This window comes from Dreissena polymorpha, chromosome 4 (assembly GCF_020536995.1).
Source record: "Dreissena polymorpha isolate Duluth1 chromosome 4, UMN_Dpol_1.0, whole genome shotgun sequence".
Taxonomy (NCBI): domain Eukaryota; kingdom Metazoa; phylum Mollusca; class Bivalvia; order Myida; family Dreissenidae; genus Dreissena; species Dreissena polymorpha.
Window position 1 is genome coordinate 139,773,019 of NC_068358.1, and position 23,086 is coordinate 139,796,104.

Genomic DNA, 23,086 nt, shown 5'->3' on the forward strand with positions numbered 1-23,086 from the left:
GTTTCTTGTATTTTCCAGCAGATTTCTTCAGTTCTTCTTGTGCAAATTGCATTGTTTCTGCTAGCCTTTCTTTTTTACCTCTTCACTAAGGGTTTCCTGTGTCAACATCTCTCTTAATATTTGCATTGGTCCTCTTACTGTTCTCCCGTAGAGCAGTTCAAATGGAGAAAACCCTGTGCTTGCCTGTGGGGCTTCTCTGTATGCGAACAAGGCTGGCGAAATGTACTTGTCCCAGTCCTTGGGTCGCTCTGTACACATACGCTTTATCATGGACTTCAGCGTGCCATTCATTCTTTCCACTAACCCGTTACACTGGGGATGGTATGGTGTAGTCACTAACTGTTCATTGACAACAGCCTACTTATCTCCTTCATGAGTCCAGATGTAAATTGTGCTCCCATGTCACTAAGCATTTCTTGTGGAACTCCAACTCGAGTGAAAATGTCTACTAATGCCTCTGCAACGGTTTCTGTCTCAATGTTCTTCAATGCCATCGCCTCCGGATATCTTGTAGCGTAGTCAACCACCGTTAATATGTACCGGTTTCCTCTTTCACTAACTGGTGTAATAGGTCCAATCAGATCAACAGCCACGCGTTTAAATGGTGTATCTATTAATGGCATTTCTCCCAACGGAACCTTGGAAACTTTTCCTTTTGATGTCATCCTCTGACAGGTATCACAGGAGGTACAGAAACGTTTCACATCTGACATTACCCCAGACCAATGAAATTGTGACAGTACTTTATCCAATGTTTTCTGCATTCCTAGATGTCCTCCTAATAAACTCTCATGAGCTATCTTCATGATTTCATCTCGAAATTCCTTAGGGACAACAAGCTGACAAACAGGTTCTCCCTTGTTATGTTTTGGAGACGTAAATTCACGGTACAAGAATCCATTGCGTTCATAATACCGAGAAGTATTCAGTTTTCCACACTGCTTCACCTCTTCCGACATTGATTGTTCCCGGGAAGCTTGAAGAGTTGGGTCACTTTTCTGTGCTTCTTGAAACATCTGTGGATTCATCCCCTTGATCTGTGTTGGCACCTTTAGCGGTTTGATTTTGCTTACCTTTTCTTTTGAAGCCTGAGCTCTTGTGACTACTGCTGCCTGTTCGTTCACCGTTTCATCCACTTTCTTCTCTTCTGATATGGTCGTATATTCTCCAATTGCAATATCTCTGATTCCGTCAATATTCCCCAATATCAAGTCGTATACTGGACTTTCAACACACATGGCAATTGACCAGTCGCCAAATTATCGATCGCTCCGCCCACATAGTCACGTGGTTTAGTGATAAGAAAACTCCGACAAGCAGATCGCAATTATAGCGGATTACGTGAGGGAAATTCTATATTTGTAATGATGTATTATGCTATTTTCTATAATATAAATTATTAAAGCCGCACACTAAACTAAACTGCTTTGTAAAACGTTAATACAATCATAAAAACTTTAGAGAGAAATGGCGTAATCAAAATAAATGAGTTAACGGCAGACTGACTATCAGAAACGTTTCTTATACATATTATATAGGGAGTTGATGAAAAATCCGTTGTAAAAATGAGCATTTATTTCATATTGATTTTGAACTTGTATTCAACCGTCTGACAGTGAACCCGGTGGCTATTCATATATAATTTTGAAAATATTTTATTAAATGCAAATGACATATCCATATTATGATGGGTTTTTTGTTTATAAAAAATGTTAAGATCTTTGTTTTATTGTGTTTTTTTAAAAAGACACCGATTTTTTTTATTTAGATATAAATTAAATTTTGATTGTAACCATAATTTAATACAAGCCTAATTTCGTGGTTTCATTAACAAATAGTCTTATATGCATTTTATTTCATTTTTGTTTAATGCGAACCTGTTACATTTCACTATCAAAAAATGAAGTGTTGGTATTACGGTGCTGTTCACGAACATTCGAATTGAATACATTTAGCATATTATGCATTTGCTTTTTATAACAAGATATGGCCCTTATATGTTAATTGCAATTTTCACAGTTCTCCCCGTATCAATATATGTTGTATTAGAAATGTTGTTGTTGTATTATAAGCCGTACATTTTACACTTGAAGTCGCTTTAAGGCTAAGCCGCGTTGAAATCACCTTTTTGTTGTTTTTACTTTAGTAAAAACAATATTTAAGTAAACAATTTATAATGATTGCCCTTGTTTATGCTCCACAGAAAATAAATATATAATTGGAAATCATTTAAGTAATTAAATAGTTTTCTTTTCTTGTGTACAGTACCTAACAATGCCTTTATGTTCCTTCATTCTCAGATCCACGCAACATAATGTTATTTATTAATCATCGACAATTACGCTGACATTAATAAGCACGTGTGGCAATTATTATGTTGCCCAAACTGCTTCATAATATTGTGCATCAAACGATATAACACGTTTTATAGAACACACACCTGGTGTGGTTAAACTATTTATTGTGTTTGTTTTCTCATTACTCGTTCATATGTTCAAGAAATAAAGATAAAATAATAACCTTTTATAAAGTATGTATAGCACCTACAATTTTGAATAATGATCGAACAGTAATGATCATGCATTTGATATAAAATCTGTGTAAACTCTTAAAAATTACGTCCATTCCACATGTACAACACGCTTTGTTTGTCGGACAAAATGGCGGCCAGATAAGCGTTGCTGAGGGGTGTGTGAAAAATCGATATCTGATTGGCTGATCGACAAAATGTGGGCGGAGTTGGCGACTGGTCAATTACCTTACCTGTATAATAAGGTGTTTCCACAAACACTTTTGCCGTGGGAAATTGTCTCACTGTTCCATCAAGTAAGACACAATTCTGAACTTTCCCAGTAAAACTGTGGTTTGGTACAAAAGACCTCTTTACCACCACTGATGAACATCCAGTATCCCTCAAGACACGAATTTGTTTTCCGTTGACCCATCCTATGCACTCCGGCATATTTTCCCGAATAGGTCCATCACACGCTGCCGACATGACAGGTAATTTGTGACCACATGACAGACTTACCTTTCCTTGGGATAGGCCACACGCCGACAAACTAGATTTACTCACCTTTCGGTCATACTTGTCTTCAGGTCTTCTTCCACCTCTTGCTGGTTCCCAGCTTTTGAAACCATTACCTGAATACTGGCCTGATAGGTTACCACCCCTATGGTTGTTTGTGCCCATGGTGTTCCGACCATTTATCCTCGGGCAGTCTCTACGTAAATGTGGTCCATTGCAAACAAAGCAAGCCTTACCTTTCACACCATCTCTAGATTCATTCCCCGTTTTGCCATTGCCCTCATGGGCCCCAATATACCGATCTGCACAATCGGCCATCTCTGTTACTGAAGCAAACTTCCGCTCCTTTAAGAACACTTGCAGTCCCTTTGAGCACCCATTCAAGTATTGCTCACGTAAAATCAAATCTCTTAAACCCTCATAGGTTTCGTCAGACCCAGCCTGGCACATCCAATTGGTTAAGTAATCTCCCAATCGAATTACAAATTGAGACGCTGTCTCCCCTGATTCACATTTACTACTACGAAACTTTTCCCTGAAACCATCTGCGTTGAGATTGAACCTTTTTAGCAGGGCATCCTTAAGTTTCTGATAATCATTAGCCTCAGCAACTGTGAGTCTCGAATACACATCCAGGGCACGCCCCTGCAACAGTGCACTCAAATTTGCACCCCAACATTCCTTCTTCCATCCAGCACTCTCTGAAAATCGCTCAAATCTTTTGAGATATGCATCCATGCTATCACGCTTGTCATCAAAATTAAGTAACTTTGGCAACTTAGCCTTAGTACCACTCTCACTAGTAGTACGACTATCACCCCTCTGTGACCCACTACGTAATCTTTCCATCTCAATTTCTCTCTCCATTTCTAATTTCTTAAATTCTCTCTCTCTATTTCTCTCTTCACGCTCATAAGCTCTTTCTTTCCTTTCTGCCTCCTCTCTTTCTTTTATAAAGGAGAGCAAAGTTTCCCCGGACAAACCGGACTTTTCACCCATTTGAAAAAGATTTTCCAAATCAGACATGGTGAAAATCAAACCCAATGAATAAGGGATTTAACAAGAAAGTTAACTCTTATAATAACCTGCTGGCCCCTTTTAACAGTTTCTCCCCTTTGCCTGACCTGACCAGTGCCTGTGACCTCACACTGACCTGTAGCAAGTCCCCTTAGAGATAACAACCCAGGTATTAACAGCACAGCACACAGAGATAAAATTTCTCTTGAATTTACAGACAAGCTTTTATTTCCTCACTGCAGTATTTCTCTGTGATAATCGAAAAGCATAACCCCACCCGTACTACCAGTTTTGTCAAAGATTTTTGATTGTATAGTTGAGCCAACTAACTATAAACTTTGAATGTAAACAAAAGTCCACCAATGTCCCTCAGATAGAAGGAAAGGACTTGAAATTTTGGGGTCTATGCAAATCACAATACTGCAAAGAGGATTACAAAGTTTATTTATCTATTTATCTATTTAATTTTCATGCTTTAATTTCTATTCTTATCTCATGCACATTTAAAAACAAATAAGAAATTATAGTCTAGATTATCCCTGATGATCGAATGTCAAATGTTAAAAACAAATGTTCTTGCTGTGCTCCGCTGTATACGTCATAAATATATTCAGTTCTCAGGTCCAGTTCTTTCCAGTTACCCGATGGAACTACACAGTACACATCACTGCTACACTTTTTGAGGTTTACTACGATATGAATTCTTCCTTCCTGTCAGTGTACTTCTCTGTATAATTTATTTGTAGTTGTCTTTATGAAACTGATGGCCAATATTCAACTAACTCTAGTAAGCATCATACGTCTTATTAAACTTCTATCTTCTATCCCCTTTTCCATCAACTTTCTTCATCAATATTCAACTAGTTCTAGTATGCAACATACGTCTTATTAAACTTCTATCTTCTATCCCCTTTTCCATCAACTTTCTTCATCGTAATTCTTACACCAACAAAAATGGGATCTACAAGGATATAAGAATATCCATTCAGATCATTATGCTTATGATTAATCCCTTATAACAGCTTTCAATTATACCACATTTTACTACTTATCAAAATCACATTGCAATAACATAATATTTCCGTAACATCAAGCACTACAAGTTTTACAAGAAAAACAAAACAATACAGAATGATTACTACAATAATGCATATGTTGGACGAGAAAGATTATTGTTAAATAACATACCCCATTTAGATTCCTTCTATAAACACAACACTCTAGATGCCTCCACAATGTGGCCGACGATCAGAAATTCTGATGGCACCTCCTTCCACACAACAAACGCTCTGGTCTTAAGCCCAAATTCAACTGACTCAGAAACACACAGAAAACTCTCGAACTCTACCATACACTAACCAGGCTTCCTTGAATAAACAAAAGTATCCCCATACCCCAGAACTGACCCTAAATTTCCCATTAGATTTGACCGCATGATTTATGATTTCAGGGCTTTCCGTACTCTTGGATGTGTATCCCGCAGCTGGTTTATAGTAACATTTATACTTGCTATTCTAATTAACTATATTAACATTTACACACACAAAAAACAACCCTATTTCTTTGACACACAAGTGTCATAGAAGAAAATATCGCCGAGAAGACAGTGGCGAGAGTTTTGAACGGATCAAAATGCTGGCCGCTTATGGGTGAGTTATAGCGACATAAAAATACTGTCCTGCTACAAAGAAATTCATTTGTACAAGATCTTCAAGACACCGGGTAAGTTTTGACGAAAAACAACTCACAATAACTTCCCAGTGGGCACCCAAACGTTGCTGCAACGTTGTATTCAGGTTGCAGTCAAACGTTGCAGTTTGGTTGCACCAATGGTGTATATGAAAGTTTTCCCGACGTTTTATCCAAACGTTGCTGCAACGTTGTATTTAGGTCGCATTAATATATAAAAAAAAAATGCTCCCCGCGTGGGAATCGAACCCACAAACTCTCGATCGCTAGGCGGACACCTCATCCACTACACGGCGACTGTTGAAAGTTCCAAACAAAAATGTTGACTATTTATTTCGGGTTGAAACTTTGAAACTAGATTCTATCATTTTAATTCATAACACAACTTAAACAATATATTTTATCCGGCGATTTTGAGTTAAAGTTCATCTTTAGCATCTATAAGTTTAAGCAACTGATTTGTAAAATTTAAAACATTGAATTTCTAAAATTTACAAGAAATCATATTTTCATTGATGCTATGCATGAACTGTATTATTATAAAGTACGATTCCTACTCGGGGAGCGTTTCATTATCCCCTCTATAGACACCAAGTATTTGTTCTTTCTAGGAAACGGACTCGACTGTGTGCATATCTGCCGATAATACTCGAAAGGGCGGTTGGAAGTAAATAGTTTTTATTTTTATATTATTAAAAAAAGAATTAAAAATACTACATTTGAATGCAACCTAAATACAACGTTGCAGCAACGTTGGAAAAAAACGTCGGGAAAACTTTCATATACACCATTGTGACAACCAAACTGCAACGTTAAAATGCAACCTAAATACAACGTTGCAGCAACGTTGGAAGAAAACGTCGGGAAAACTTTCATATACACCATTGTGACAACCAAACTGCAACGTTTGAATGCAACCTAAATACAACGTCGCAGCAACGTTGGAAAAAAAGTCGGGAAAACTTTCATAAACACCATTGTAACAACCAAACTGCAACGTTTGAAAGCAACCTAAATACAAAGTTGCAGCAACGTTGGAAAAAAACGTCGGGAAAACTTTCATATACTTTATTGTGACAACCAAACTGCAACGTTTGAATGCAACCTAAATACAACGTTGCAGCAACGTTGGAAAAAAACGTCGGGAAAACTTTCATATACACCATTGTGACAACCAAACTGCAACGTTTGATGAAACGTCCGGGTAATGTTTTGTATGCAACGTTGTGGCAACGTTCGGTAATGGTTGCCGACGTTGCGACCTAAATATTACGTTGCAGCAACGTTCGCAAAACGTTTGAACGCCACTGGGTTCAAGCTCAAATTCGCCACTGTGAGCGACACATAAGGGAAGTAATTGTTATGTGCTTATTGAACGCGACAGATAACTCTTGTTTTACGCTGACACTGACATGAAATAGCAGACGAATTATGTACCCGCAAATTCGTTAAACACGTTGCTAGTTTCTCATGCCAAGCTTAATTATATTCATGTAAGAACAAAGTCATATGAAATGTTCAAACGCTTAAATTAAAGTGCTCTTTGTTTTAAATTGCGTACACAAAATTGTGTACAATTTGCCTATCAAAATCTAAAAGAATTGTAAATTTTTTATTGAAATGTTCATATTTTTCGTTTCACGTACGAGTTGATCAAAAGATATTGCAAAAATTCTGGCGACTGCTTGGCTGTCTTAACTTCATTTTTTAACTAACATATCTAGAAATAACCTTTATTTTAAAACAAGATGATTGTGCTAAATATATTTTACGTACGATAATATTTCTTAATTTCTAAATATTATAAAGTATAGGTTTTTTTCTTGCCGCTCATCGTGTAAGGTATTGTTTTCGTATAGATACTAAATATGTGAACATATACAAATAGAACGAACACTGTTTAATACTCGCTCCATTAAAATCACCAACATTTATCACAAATCATCATCAGAAAATTAACTTATATGCGTTCGATTAAGAAATTATCAAACATATGACCTTAAACCTCGTATTGTAAAGAAAGTCCATAGAAGCCAAAGGGCGATATATAGAATACCAATTTTATGACAGGGTCATACATCGCATTTATGTAAAATAGGTCGTCCAACTGAAGTGGTGAGTCAATCTTAACCGTATTTTGACAACAGAGGCAAGAACATATACATGTATCAAATACAGTACGAAATACTATTTATTCTCAATATTTTTAAAAATTCAATTCACAAACATACCCATCCTGTAAAATGTTACAATCAACAATATCAACAACAACACTTATTATTATTTTGGTATAAAGAAAAACATGTTTCTGATTTTAAATCCACCGAATAACATACAGAACTTTTTAACATTCTATATATATTATAGCAATCAAAGCGTGTTAAAAAAAAACTTGAACCTGTTTGTTAAAAGTTAGGCTATATTGTAGAGAAATATTCCACTCGAGTAATTTTGATATTTGAATTGTTAACAAAACTATTAAAGTTTGAAATAGAAAGAACTTAAATTCCCTATTCAATTTATGTTTTATATCGATTTTGATCAATATCGGCTGCGGGCTACACCAAAAGATGGATATGTTCGTAAGAATCAATTTGAAGGGGAAGTTTGAAACAAACTACACCAATATAAATGTTACGCGCGAATAGATCAAAGCATGCATTTAGTAAGATAATTTTACATCGCACTTCACTTTCCTAGTGTGTCTTCGTTAAATGTCTTCGAAATGCACATAGCGTTTCCACACGGGAAGGGCTTCATGGCGTCTTTACTCGGAAGCACACGCGCATGAGGTCGATGCACTTCCGGGAGAATCCCTCGGAGACGTCTATGCCATGTGACTTGGTGTGTTCTATTTCGTTCAATACGCGCTGAAAAGACAAGTCAAATTGGTGAAATTATTTGTTTAATATGTGAATGTGGCAGAAACATATTATACATGTATATTGTTTACCAACAATTTGATACGAGACAATCGGTTATTAAGGTATATGGAACGAAATGGGCCTCATACACGCCCCTGTTAATAGTCTTAACAAACAATCTATTTTACACTTGACGAACCTGCATTTTGTCGGTTGCACACGACCCTCATACACGCCCCTGTTAATAGCCTTAACAAACAATCTATTTTACACTTGACGAACCTGCAGTTTGTCGGTTGCACACGACCCTCCTCATAATGAAAAACAGCGTTAACCCATGTATGCCTAGTGGACTCTCCCATCCTACTAAATTGGATCAATTTATTTCCAAAATAAGGGATGGCTAGTATATTTATTTCTATATTTAGAATATTTCTTACAGAAATTCCTTTAAGCAAACAGCGCAGACACAGATGAGACGCCGCATTATGCGGCGTCTCATCTGGGTCTACGCTGTTTGCAATGTCCTTTTTTCAGGACGCTAGGCATAAATGGGTTAATGTGACAAAAAGTTCTTTTACCCACCAATATTTAGTAAACTTTATCATCAAAATTACTTCTTTGTTCCTTAGCAAATTGATTTACGGTTTGGGTGGTTTTTGCTTTCAATCATAAAGTTAACGATTTCGGTTTTGTTTTAAGTATGAACGTTAGGCAGCGCACGTTTTTTTATCAGAATGTAAACGACAGTAAACAATAAATGATAATACCAAACTAGTTTACATCTGTATATTCTTCATAATTTTAAGATCACAATCTTCTCAATTACAATATTGGTATAATCGTCAACAATACTATCTACCGATAACACGTCAATGTAAATAATACTTCTATGTAACTGTACACTTTCAACAAATCAAACACAGGCTGTCACGTAAAATAATATCATGCAAGTAAATATAAGCATTATTTTAAAGTTTAACATGTCGATTATGCGAGCAGGTTCGATACCCGCTCGAAAAATGGTCCCGCAAATTTGCTATGCACATTGATTACTTTGTCTAATCAAAACATGACATTGAGATTGTCTCAATTTGATCACGGACACAACGTTAATTTATGTATGATGTAAGGTATCCATCTACTAGTTAAACTACAGTCATGTAATGCTCAACCGTTACACACCTTTAGGATCTGGGATTGGGTATACTGCATAATCCGTGCGTGACCTTTCTGTATGAACAGGTTGGAGAAGGCTTTGTACAGCACCTGAGATTTGAGAAAAAGAAATTCAATCAACCGCGATCTCCCAGTTTTATATGCTGGCAATTATTCAAGGATAATAATTAATTAAAAGACATTTAATTTATTAGTATATGCCACTATTCCAAATATATACATGATATATCAAAACGTTTCACAATTTAACTTGTTATATAGGACATATACCAGCTTCAGGCAAAGTAATAACAGTTTGAGCAAAACTTTTTTGTTGCAGACATTTAAAGAAATAAAGTTCATTGATAAGATATAATTGGCGACGACAACACAAATGTTTGTGATTTAGATGAAAGTGGTGACCGACCTTATGCAGTAAAACGTATGGACACATTATTTGCGTTAATCCTTCTCATAATGATTGTTGGTCGGGTTTCAAAATTGTCCACTTAGGCATACAGGTTACAATATACTTAATTTTTTTGGAGTGCAATACTATACTCTCTAAAAACATGAACATCATTTATTTGTAGACACGGTTCTCTGTAGGGTCACTTGCCATGACTTAATTTTAGAATATTTCTGTGAGCATGCGGCAGGGAAAACATTGTTGTTTACTAGAAATTCACTCTTTTATCTGAAGATTGGAGACTACATAAGAGTTCGACAGATGGCGGGAAACCCTCATGAACTGGATAGAAGCCGGTAAATAGATGGCCGTAAAACAGTGACTTTTGATTCGTGACGAGTTCTTTCTTGCATACCGCGTGACCTATCTTTTTTATGGCTTAAATCAAATCGGCTTGGAATGCTATTCGAGAAAAGGTATGGTAATGAGGGTCTCTATGCGCAAAAGTTTGACTTTATTTTTCGTTAAAGTTATTGCTTTTACATTGAATTTGTGTAGGAAATCTTTTGGTATATTGTGACCTACAGGGGTCATGTCCATGGTATCTTTTTGTAAAAGGCGTGTTTATGTCATGTTCTTGCATTTCTGAATTAACCCATTAATGTCTAGTGGACTCTCCCATCCTTCTACATTGGATCAATTCCTTTCCAAAATTAGGGATGTCTGGTATATTTATTTCTATTTTTAGAATATTTCTTACAGATATTCCTTTCAGCACACAGCACAGACCCTGATGAAACGCCGCATGAATGATGCGGCGTCTCATCAGGGTCTGCGATGTTTGCCAATGCCTTTTTCTAGACGCTATGCATGAATGGGTTAAAATGACGACAATGAGGAAAATACGGTGATGATAACGATGATGACGAAGTTGATATTGGTGATGACGATACGAATGATGAAGCGCAGCATTTGGATGATGACAATGTTTATGAGGAGGAGGAGGAGGAGGAGGATGAGGAGTAGGAGGATGATGATGACAACGATGATGACGACGACGACGATGATGATGATGATGATGATGATGATGATGATGATGATGATGATGATGATGATGATGATTATGTTTATGTTGACAATGATGGTGTTTGATGCTGCTGCTGCTGATGCTGCTGCTGCTGATGATGATGAGGAGGAGGAGAAGGGGGAGGAGGAGGAGAAGGAGGAGGAGGAGGAGGAGGATTATGATGACCATGATAATGGCTGTGAAAGAATGCTGATCATGATGTTGATTATAATGGCAATTATTAGTATGTTCAGAGTGATAATATGGCAAAGGAAGAGGGAGAGGATGAATAGGATAATCATAAGTTACGCATTTATTTATTTTTCATTCATTTTAGATACGAGCAATCCAGTCAAAATTGCTTACGGATCGCACAGTTAAATACAGCTTATTCATGATCACCATTCTTTATAATGAAAGTCAAATCAATAGCATTACTTCTGAAGATGTTATACGCATGGATGTTTTCAATCACCCCGTACCTCCTGACACAGGTAGATTTGCGTTCAATCAATTAGATAGATATCAGTGCAACATTATTTTAACGAGTTGAACAGTATTTTATCCAAATTATATGTATATGGTTCGTATACAATCAGAAACAACCGAATTATCATGATAAGAGATTTAAGTACTTGATCAATATTATATATCAAGATATACACTCAACATTCAATGAATATATGTTAAAATATTAGTATTGTATACATATACACACATTCCGAATCTAGCACTTACTCTTGGTGTAGATGTGCATTGTAAAACATTAAATACTAACTCGCGGTAAATGTTATCATTTACTGATAAGTTCTTTAAAGTGCATACAACATTACTTAAACAAATGCTTACTTGTAAAATGTGAAGTTTATTACGAGTCACAACAATACACAAGAACCTTTGTACACATTGTCGTCGATTACATTTCGATCGATTGCATCACTATAGCCACATTTTACACTAGAATGGCGATAATAAATGGTATTTATAAACCTCGATACTCCGATTACTCATCGTATTCAGAACAAATTGCGGTATAGTAAATATTTTGTAATAATGCGATTGTTTCAAGCCTCTCCCATGTATTACGTTAGTAAGTATTTACACGTATTTACATATTTTATATATGTTATATTACATGGTTCAGACTGACGATGTACAAGTGGTAATAAATTTCTGTTCTGTTGTGGTACAAGAAAATAAAAGAAAATGTCTATGTTTGAGTGTACGTTTTTCCCAGTTTGATTGGAGATTTTGTGTAAATACATAATAGTCCATTCATACTTTTCATACCTGATCGCATTACACATTATTATTTCAATCGCAAAATGTTCGACTAATAGTCTCCACCAAGGCGAGCAGGAAAAAAAGTAAGTACGCTCTCAACATGTATTTGGCAGCGTTCCATTGATCGTCTCAAAGTTCACTAAACGGACTCAAGCGTCACTAAACGGACTCAAGCGTATCTCCATAAAAAGCATCAAGCAGAATCGATCTTAAATCAATGGTTTTAAAGATATTTTACACCTTAACTGTAAAAGTATGGTATTAACGCACGCCATTTCGAGATTTTGAACCATTCTTTATACCACGAACTCTAGATCAATATACGCTCCGTGTTTATACTATGCAGATTTACATTCATATTCAAGCTCCTGACCAATCAGCTGTCGCTAATACACTCAATACGTATGACTTTTAGCTTTGTAGAATCTTATTGGTCACGAATACGATAGATTATCCCACTTTTTAACCAATACGATTAAACTTAATATATGTGTCACTATTACGCAACTTCCGGTACGAACCTGAACGCTAGCTCCGAGTTGCTGCTCAGCTTGCGGGGCGGTGCATTCGGTGGAGTTGAACATGAGGCTACGCTTCTCCGTGTTCCATTCCGCCGTAGTGCGCATGTCCTTGAGTATGGAGTTAAGCTTGTCGTCCTTCCGGATATCCGGACTAGAGTGCCTGAAATCAGAATAATGAAAAAGTGTTACGACATTGTTTTAGACCTATTTTTATGTTCATGTTATGTTGTAAATATTTGTTAAGTTCATGAAAACATACTATATGGAAGAAAATATCTTGAGTCCGATTGTATGATATTTAAAATAAGTTATAAAGACATATCGTTTAATATAAGGGCGATATTTCAACTTTGCAATTCCAATTACGTAAATTACTCGTACAAGATGAAGGTACATCTACCAGATATCTTCCAGAAAGTCATAAACATTTAATAGGTATAGACTCTACCAATAAGTAATTTACCATCAAATATTCTTCGGACAACCAAGGTATAACATAATTAAGCCCCCCTCCCCCTTCGAAGAAAACTTCATATACAGTCCTACTGTACGTGCGCCTGTCTGTATGACCGTCCGGATGTGCGTGCGATAATTCCTGCTTAAGCCATACCCTCTGTCGTATATTGATTTATTTTAAAATATGTTAGCACAAATGTAAACTATCAGAATACGGAGCGTCGCGAATAGCATCCGGCTCCTTACCTAAAAGGTCAAGGTCACTCTTAGAGTTCAAAAGTCGACTTTGACCGTGAAACATGTTTTTATGAAATAAGAAGACTTTTAAAACGAAAATGGAATGTCGTTCATTCGTCTCATATTATGACTTGTCCTATTTCAATAAGTTTTCATTGTTAAGTTAAACGTTACACGCGTCTTCTTTATACAATACGGGTACCACCATAAAAATATATATTGGTATACCTATGTCCCATAAAGACCATGGGCGAATAAGTCTCCGATACGTCAGCAGGATTCCGCGACCGCGAGCCATCACTCTGTGTCATTGTCAATGAGCTTCCATGCAGACGAGCGAGAGCAGGTGACAGGGCGAGGCCGCTGCTCGGAGGCTTGTTCAAGCACGTTGGGGTTCCTCCGTCGGACCTTGTGTAAGCCTGACAGAGGCGTCGAGAGGGTAAAATGGGGTTTTTACCCGTGCATTCTACGTCCGATATTTCGATGTAGCCCGTGTAGACCTGCAGGTTATATGATAAAAAACAATTCAAGAACTAAGCGATCTTTGAAAACGTTTTCTTAACTGGCCATGTTATCTTGGCAAGTTTGTGAAATACCAGTTTAAGATTGCAACTGCTGAACTTTGTTGAAATATTAAGGATTGGCAAAAAAGTGTTTATTTAATTTTGTAACATTTAAATTTCAATATTTTTGACGACTACATCGATGTAGGCGAAAATAATAAATACTATGTGATTTTTTATGTGTACTGCGCAAAAATTACACTTTCGTTTTGTGAACACAAGCTTGCCTTCTTTTCCAGGAGAAAGAGCACGCGAATATAAGGCTTTATTTAAGAAATGTTCTTGATATATAAATAACTTGTCGTGTCTCGACCAGTATAGTATAGTGTATTTAATGCAATTTTATGAAATATACGTTTTATCAGATTTCAAATCGGAAATATGTGAAACATCCTACAACGGTGTGTTTCTACTCGTTCTTCTTTTTTGGGGGAAGATTATGACTTGCTTTTTTATTGATAAGTTTAAAAAAAACATTGCATTTCCATCATTTGCGAATACAATTTCTAATCGAAATAAAATAAAGTGCATTTGTATTGTAATGTTTATGTTATGAAAGGAATGAGATGTAGTTTTCTTTTTCTTTTATAAATAAATCACACATTTCAAACTCATTTGTCATATTATATGTATTTTCACCTTATTAATGTGAGTAAATATCTAAGATATAAATAAGCTTGATTAAAAAACATATTAATAACTCAATGAGCAAAAATAATAAGAATCATAGTAATTTCAGGTTGTCACTACACGTGTAACGGACTCGATATCTTCCCACTATTCCTTTTTATTCCAATCAACCGATCAAAATAAAATAAGTATAAACTTAAAATAAATATGTTTACACATTAAAGGACAAACAATTCGTACCATAATAAGCATAATTAAATAAATTCAATAGTTCTGCTAACTAAGTAGTAAATAAACTAGAAAAGTAGTGCATAATACTTCCCTGTGTTGTCGTAAAGAACAGTTTACCCCGTACAATGTTTAGTAATGCATGTACTTACATCAGGAAGTGGTTGCAGAACAACGTCCGATCCCTCTGCAAGGGGCGACTGTGAGTACTCATGTACTTCCTGCCACTTTTCCACTGGGGATTTCAGTTCTTTGTTGGAGATATGGATCACGTGGTCGTCACTGAAGCATCTGTCAGCGGAAAAGGCCGGTGACTCCGTCGCATAAGTCCCTCCGTCTTTCCCCTGTAACTTCAGATACCCGTTCTCGTCTAGGTTTTCGCCCACAACTCCTTCAGACATATTGGGTGAATGTTCAAAGAGAGGTGACGAATGGGGCGGTGGAGTGCCGTGATCTCTGGAATGAACTGCGAATTTTAAATAGCTGTCTTGTAGGAGACCGTCAGGTTTTACATAACCATCCGAATTAGGATCGTCCGAATGTTCCTTCATTGACTCACATTTTTTTGGACTTCTCATATGCAACAATCCGTCAATGTTATACGGGTTGTAATTTTGATGTTTGTCTTTCTTTTCATGGCTCGTTGATACAGCAAAACCAATGTTTAACGTGCTGGGTCTATTAGCAACAGCGGAAAAATTTGTTGAACTATGTTCTTCGACAGAAAAATCAATTTCTGATTTTCTGACAATTTCTCCTTCAACAGAACCTATACGTCTTTCCCCAGGTATTTTAAAACTCCTGCTTGTGTTCACATCCGTCTTCCTTTCCGTTACGGACGGAGATGGAACTTTCTGCGCTCCGGGCGCTACATCCGGGTAAACGGCAGTGCTAAGACGCTCAATCGTTCTTTGTTGGCTGGCGATCGTGACCTCGTGCTTCCTGATCAAGCTGCACGACACGCAAACAAAATATTTTAATATGCATTGACGGGGTTTGACAAATATACCATAATTACATGTATATCAATGGTTGATTTGTATTCATGATCTTGTTCATATGAATGACGACGCAAGTAATGAGGATGATGATGGATTTATGGTGTTCATAAACTTAATCCAGATAATGATGATGATCTGATGGTCATTTATATTGCTGCTGTTGTTGATTATCATGACTATGACGATGGTGTTATTTATTATGATAATTATGCTGTTGATTTCCAGGTTTATGATTTTTCACGGTTATAATAAATACATTTCATGTTAATGATGAGATTTTGATATATTTATTTTGTTGATTTGTATTATTCATATTTAATTATTATGTTATTTAGAAAAGTGATGTTGATATATACATTTTTTTTAATGATTGTAGTGTCGTCGTTGTTGGAAGTGTATTGTGGATGTAGTGGAGATGATTTTGTAATAGCGGACTTAATTAAAATACACCCATAATAAAATGCACTTGCATTCGTCATGACTCATTGCATGACTGGGCGAAAAACAACTATAAACGATCCAAACATCCGGGTTTTTATAACGATCTAGTACAAATTGTCGGCAAAGATATGCAATTTGAGATCAGATATCGAAACAATGTAATTGAGGTGTAGGTTTTGATTGTACAACTACTGTGCTAGAGTGTCATAAACTGCACAGTTAAATGCAGGTGATGAAATATTCGCCAAATATAGTTTTGATGCGCAATGTCGTTCCGGAAAATACTTAAAATGACCTTTTCATTTGCTAATTCAAAGTAATAAGTGTTTGTACAACAACTGACGAAGTCCGAATGAGGTAAAGATCAATGCAAACGTGATGTTGAGAGATAAATATGGAACGTCATTACTGACTTCATATGACTGTTGTCATTGTTTGCAGTACATTAATTAGTGATTAGTACCAATATAAATTGATTAGATTTTAGTATATTCGCCAAGCAAGTATATACATGAAAAATTGTTCCTTCTAGAATATTCTGACGAATCAACCAATGAATAATAACCATACTAGCTGAGGACCAATCAGAATCTTAAAAGTAAATATATGCAAATTAATTTAGAGACAAAATGGGGATGTTTGGAGGGAGAGGGCACTCCGCGGTTAGGTTAGAAAGATACTACAGCTAGACTTAGAAAATAATTTTGAGACTATAAATACAATTTTGATGTTAAGAAATAGTTAGAAAAATAAAAGAAATAGTTTTGAGAAGTCAGAGACTTGTTTTACTTTCACCAAATACATTGACATTCGCTTACGTGACAGTAATGGCGAATGTACCGAACGTAAAGAAGTTTGCACAGCGCATAATGATAAAACTACTACACATAATGTTGAATGTTCAGAACGTCAAGAAGTTTGGACGGAACATAATGTTGTTACCACTTCGCATAATGCTTTAACTACTGCATACAATGACGAATGTACCGAACGTAAAGAAAATTGCACAAAGCTTAATGTATATTACACTGAAAATAATGATTAATGTACTGCAACCAACGACAACAGTCATATGAAGTAAGTAATGGCGTTCCATAGATAAAGGTGAATAATGACTGGTTGTCATGGACAACGCAGTAAATATCAAATAGTTGTAAAAAGATGTGCCGATGCTGATGTAGGCGAAATGTTAAGATCTTGTTAATCTGCCATGGCTGATAAGTCAAACGGACGGATGGACAGAAAGACTGGTGGACCGGTCAATCGCGTTATACCTCTCGCATTAAATGACGGAGCATAAATTACTGACAGTCGTTTTCATGTTATACCACAATGTATGTAAACGGTTATTAACAATACCATCCAATTTTCTTGTAAAACTAAAGTAGTTATTTAATTGTTTAAAAATCGAATGCAATAGCACTTGTTTATAACTAAATGATCATACTAGAAACAAAATGGGCCGAACTCAAGGACAAATCCTCGTTAATGCCTGGGGCCGTATTCCAGTAGCTTCTTAAGTTAAAAAATAACTTAAGTTGAAATACTGCGCAATATTTTTTCTTATCTCCGACATTTTTTCTTTAAACATAAAATTTCGTCTAAGTTAAATTCTGGTAGCTTCATAAACTTAATAAATTTCTTTACTCTGTGTATTTTTTCTCATATATTTAAAATTAAGTTAACTTCCTTTAACTCTTATAGGAATTTCTTAAAGAGAAATACTAAGCGTCTCATGATTTGTTTTTGACATTTCAAATTTAACTTAAGAAATTTATTTAAGAAATTTCTTTAACTTAAGTGAAAACTTAAGAAGCTACTGGAATACGGCCCCAGGAAAATCAGACCGTATTTCGATAATCCTACCAAAATTTCAAGCGAGTGAAACAAATAGTTCTTTTGCTCGTTTTGCCAGTTTGTAGATGTTGTCCATATTCAAAACATTTCAGATTAAATAGAGTGAATATCGGTAGCACCGAACAGCATATAATGTTTAATCAAGAACACAATAGTAATAATTATTTAGGGTATGTTTATAAGTTTGATAAACCTTTTGACCTCTTTTGAAGAAATAACTAACCTAAAATTTGTATACAAAAGAGGTCATATGCTTCTAAAGTTTACATCAGTTGATACTCGCGTATCAAACGTCAATATCTCTAACTCCTTTCATTAATTGTGTAGTTCAACAATATGCATATTCTTCAAACAACACAAGTCCGTTAGTTTAATTGTAGATCTAATTTTTAAGAAATTTAATATCTGCCTGACTTCGGACAATAAATCCTGTTATTATAAGAACAGTTCAATAAAAACACATACTACAGCAATGTAAAAAAATATTGTTTACCGTCTACACGAAAGGAGGTTATCGACAATATAGTATTTACTGTAAAGGAAGAAAAGTGGGTGTAATACTACAAAAAGAGTCGACCTTGACATTCCATTTGGAAATACATATTTGTTTATGTCGCTAACCGAATTATGTTTAGCACGATCGCAAAAATCTGCTTTACCCGGATTTAACCCATTTATGCATATACATAGCGTCTAGAAAAAAGGCCTTGGCAAACAGCGTAAACCCAGATGAGACGATGCGGCGTCTCATCAGGGTCTGCGCTGTTTGCTTAAAGGAATTACTTTAAGGAATAGTCTAAATATAGAAATAAATATACTAGACATCCCTTAGTTTGGAAATAAATTGATCCAATTTAGAAGGATGGGAGAGTCCACTAGGCATACATGGGTTAAACTGAATCAAGTACGGCCATAAATTACCCTGACATAATAAATGGTATGTAAAGTATACTGAGCAATGCAATGTTTATCCTAAAGACCAAGACAATTAATGCAAACATCATACACGTGTTCATCAATTAGGGCCAGGATTCTTTTAAAAACCATAGTTAGATATTTATATTACGAAACCAAAATTGCATGATATTCATGGGAATTCCACTGCTTTATAAGATATCATTATAACAACAAAACTGACGTGTTTTAAACTGTTTCAAAGTCTGTGGATTTGAATAGTAGTAATTAAAACAGAAACATTAGAAGATCACGAATGAATTTGCCTTTGATCTACTTAGTAAGAAATTAAAGTAAAAACGCCGTTTGCAATACAAATCTTTGTGCCAAGCTACAAATAAACATACACATGGTATGAACATATTTTTATGTAAATTTGTGAAAATAGTTGCAGAAATGCACATGCCTTTACAAGTGATCTATGCCAATACATATACCGCAAATAGATGATCACTTCCCCCATTGTACTAAATAACAACAACTATAATAGACACTATAACTCAACAAGAAACGTTTCATTCTATAGTTGTAGCCGAATGTTTGCTACATTCCGTAGATTTATTTAAAATCATACTACGTTACCTCAAACATGAAACTTATCCGTTAGCAATGTCATTTCCCTAGCAATTACATCAACTGAAAATTAACCCAATTTCTTGTTTTCATAAGCAATGTGCTCCAATTTTTCAAGTCAAGTGCCATTCGCGAGAGCCGTATGAAACAGTTGACTCAGCACTCACCTTTCCATGGCCTTGTTCTTCCGCGTCAGTTCCGCCATCTGCATCACGAGCATTCCCATTTCGTCGATTTTGATGTCCAACTTCCGGTCTAGCGCCTTCTTGTCCGTGTAGGGAACGAACCGCTCCCCGGGGTCGCCGGCCGTCGGGACTGTCAAAGGTACTACACCAGGGCAGAGCCCTTCAGAAGACTGTGTGAAAGTCGACGAGACGCTTTGCAGTTTCCCGCTGAAGTCAAATCTCGCCCATACGTGCAGTTCCATTTCGGAATTTTAATTGACCGCATTCGATTCGTTAGTACAAAATTATCGATTTATATTCAGTACCTTGATCTCGAAGTTTTTCTGTAAACGCTGAAAGAAAAAATAATACCATCAGAAATTCAAAATGGGGATTGTGCATGTAAATAAAATACCTTTAGTTTTTCATAAAGGTTTGACACGGAAATAAAATGTATAAAATTATATTATTTGGTATGTGACCTAACAAACTTCCATTCAGTTAAACATTGACTTTGAATTCGGTATAAAGAACATTTAAAACCTTAAGGATTCATGTCAGGAAAGAGCGCAGATGGATCTTTGAAACAGTGCTTCTGAGTCTAGTTCTTATTATTAACTATCGGATAGTGTTAATAAAAACATTTCCCAAAATAAGATTGTGGTAAACCCACAATATTTAACTTTCTGTTTCGATCAATTTGACCATTTAAAGTGTTCCACAACGAAGTCAACTACGTTGATGTCTACTTTATTAAAGCAACTCATTCATAGTTTAAGTTCATATCTCTTAAACAAAATGTTTAATAGTAACTACATGCAACGCTTATGCTAGGTAGAGATATATATTTTATTTCAGACTTCTTAATTGCGCATCCCCACAACACGTGAAACAATACAAATAAAATGTCAATAGTGATGAACTGCCAGGATTAACAAGTGTTCGGGTATTAAAAATACACATATTAGTTATATATTAGTTTATACAGCATATTACCTTTAAAATCGTGTATACGTGTATTATATTTACCGACTGACATAAATAAGCCGCGCTCTGTGAAGTCTGCACAGGGCTAAGCAGGAACGACACTTTCCGCTTTTATTATATTTTCTGTTTAAAGAAAGTCTCTTCTTAGCAAAAATCAAGTTTCGGTGGAAAATGTCGTCCCTTATTAGTCTGTGCGGCCTGCTAATCTGGGACGACACTTTACGCACATGCATGAAATCCCCTTTTCACATAGCACATCCCATATAATAATACACATGTTTGAGATGGAGCTGAGCATTAAGAGGAGTGTTATGTAATGCAGAATGTACACTCCAAGCTACTTTTATAAATATATAAATTTGCATTAATTCTTTTCCATTAATACTTTTCCAGCAAATTATATACCTGTAAGATTCATAACACGCAGTTAAAACTACGAACACAAAAATCACTAAGATGTAGAAATATTAAACGCCAACGTGAAACCAATATCCCGAGTTTATAACTTGTTTTAACCACAAAATATGTTAACCGTTAACCACCTTAACGGGAGCGACATTAATGCAGCGTAAATGCAAGTTGAAACTCAAAGCTTCGACATAAAATAAAGTTTACACATGTTCTGCTTGAACAAATACTCCTTTGTAAACAATATGTTTCATAACGTTTCGTAAAATATTTTACTTAACTTACCTTTTAGTGTGCATCAAAGTATTTTAAATCCCGTTTACGAGAAGTATCTGATAATCCTTGGCCCATTATCTTTAGTGTATTAGTTTTATTTGGAAGTTACACTCCAGTGCCTGTGACGTCAGAGTAAAACGGACAAATCAGGGCGTATACTTTTGTGATATTTTTATTTATTGGGAAAACAAATTGTCTTCCTGCATGCCTGCCTACTTTCTTGTCTGCCGTTTCTCTCTTGTCTTTCTTATCTTCCCGCATGCCTGCCTTCCTCCCTTCCTGCCTATCTTCTTTTCTGTATGTCTGTCTGTCTGTGTGTACGTGTGTGTCTGTCCGTGTGTGTGTGTCTGTGTGTGTGCGTTCGTGTGTGTGTGGGGGTGTGGGTGTCTGTCTGTCTGTCTGTCTGTCTGTCTGTCTGTCTGTCTGTCTGTCTGTCTGTCTGTCTGTCTGTCTGTCTGTCTGTCTGTCTGTCTGACTGTCTGACTGTCTGCCTGTCTGCCTGCCTGCCTGCCTGCCTGCCTGCCTGCCAGCCAGTCTGCCTGCCTGCCTGCCTGCCTGCCTGCCTGCCTGCCTGCCTGCCTGCCTGCCTGCCTGCCTGCCTGTCTGTCTGTCTGTCTGTCTGTCTGTCTGTCTGTCTGTCTGTCTGTCTGTCTGTCTGTCTGTCTGTCTGTCTGTCTGTCTGTCTGTCTGTCTGTCTGTCTGTCTGTCTGTCTGTCTGTCTGTCTGTCTGTCTGTCTGTCTGTCTGTCTGTCTGTCTGTCTATTCACCTAACCACCCGCCCGCTTTTCCTTCCGTCCAAACTCCTCCCCACCCGCCTGTCCGACCGCTCAACCCCCAGCACAACCGCCCGTCCGTCCGCCTGTCTAATATTAAGGAAATCGTTTTTTCCATCAAACAAGAATGACGAGGCAAAGGTTGTTTTGACTTTTAAAATCGGAACCGTGTCGAGTACGGGAATGTGTCTCTGCAAATCGTTGGAAAATGCAACAGCGTTTTGTGTATGAATGATTTGTGAAACAGTCAAAATGCACTACTCATTTTCAAAAGAAACTATCAAACATATGTACTTTTTGTTTGTCTCCCTTGATATACTGGAATACACACAAGCGCTTAGATTTATCGCATTGCATGCATGTAATGCAAAACGAAAGTTGGAGTCGCATACGGATAAAATAAAAAAAGAGGTAAGTTAAGATGGATTTTAACTTCGGGAGACAATTAATGTGGGCTCAAATTGAATATCAGTCTATAAATATCAGCTGTCGCAATAGACAT

At 36.4% G+C, this 23,086-nt stretch overlaps 2 protein-coding genes across 4 annotated transcripts; both read right to left on the bottom strand.

Annotated features, from left to right (window-relative positions):
* Positions 1-335: 335 nt before the first annotated feature.
* On the bottom strand, positions 336-4,054 carry LOC127878842 (uncharacterized). The gene is made up of 2 exons (XM_052425365.1): positions 2,764-4,054; positions 336-1,147 (listed from the first exon to the last, which is right to left on the bottom strand). Exons 1-2 carry the CDS (start codon positions 4,052-4,054, stop codon positions 336-338), a joined length of 2,103 nt encoding a protein of 700 aa, XP_052281325.1.
* A 3,567-nt stretch (positions 4,055-7,621) lies between these two features.
* Positions 7,622-21,945, bottom strand: LOC127876907 (uncharacterized). Of its 3 annotated transcripts, none has more exons than XM_052422415.1 (7): positions 21,821-21,945; positions 20,144-20,493; positions 15,303-16,101; positions 13,958-14,229; positions 13,037-13,196; positions 9,784-9,867; positions 7,622-8,604 (listed from the first exon to the last, which is right to left on the bottom strand). In XM_052422415.1, the coding sequence occupies exons 2-7, from the start codon at positions 20,401-20,403 to the stop codon at positions 8,491-8,493; spliced, it is 1,689 nt and encodes a 562-aa protein (XP_052278375.1). In that variant the 5' UTR covers positions 20,404-20,493; positions 21,821-21,945; the 3' UTR covers positions 7,622-8,490. The 3 variants fall into 3 exon arrangements, with proteins under 3 accessions (XP_052278375.1, XP_052278376.1, XP_052278377.1); XM_052422416.1 differs by lacking the exon at positions 21,821-21,945 and adding an exon at positions 21,533-21,682; XM_052422417.1 differs by lacking the exon at positions 21,821-21,945 and adding an exon at positions 20,684-20,757.
* Between the last annotated feature and the right edge of the window lie 1,141 nt (positions 21,946-23,086).

Coding starts and splice junctions, on each gene's coding strand:
- LOC127878842 (XM_052425365.1), bottom strand. CDS start 4,054: ATGTCTGATTTGGAAAATCTTTTTCAAATGGGTGAAAAGTCCGGTTTG. Junction 1,148..2,763: donor GGAAACACCTTATTATACAG/GTAAGGTAATTG, acceptor CGACCATATCAG/AAGAGAAGAAAGTGGATGAA.
- LOC127876907 (XM_052422415.1), bottom strand. CDS start 20,403: ATGGAACTGCACGTATGGGCGAGATTTGACTTCAGCGGGAAACTGCAA. Junction 14,230..15,302: donor TTCTGCAACCACTTCCTGAT/GTAAGTACATGC, acceptor TATAACCTGCAG/GTCTACACGGGCTACATCGA. Junction 13,197..13,957: donor ATGGTCTTTATGGGACATAG/GTATACCAATAT, acceptor TTCTGATTTCAG/GCACTCTAGTCCGGATATCC.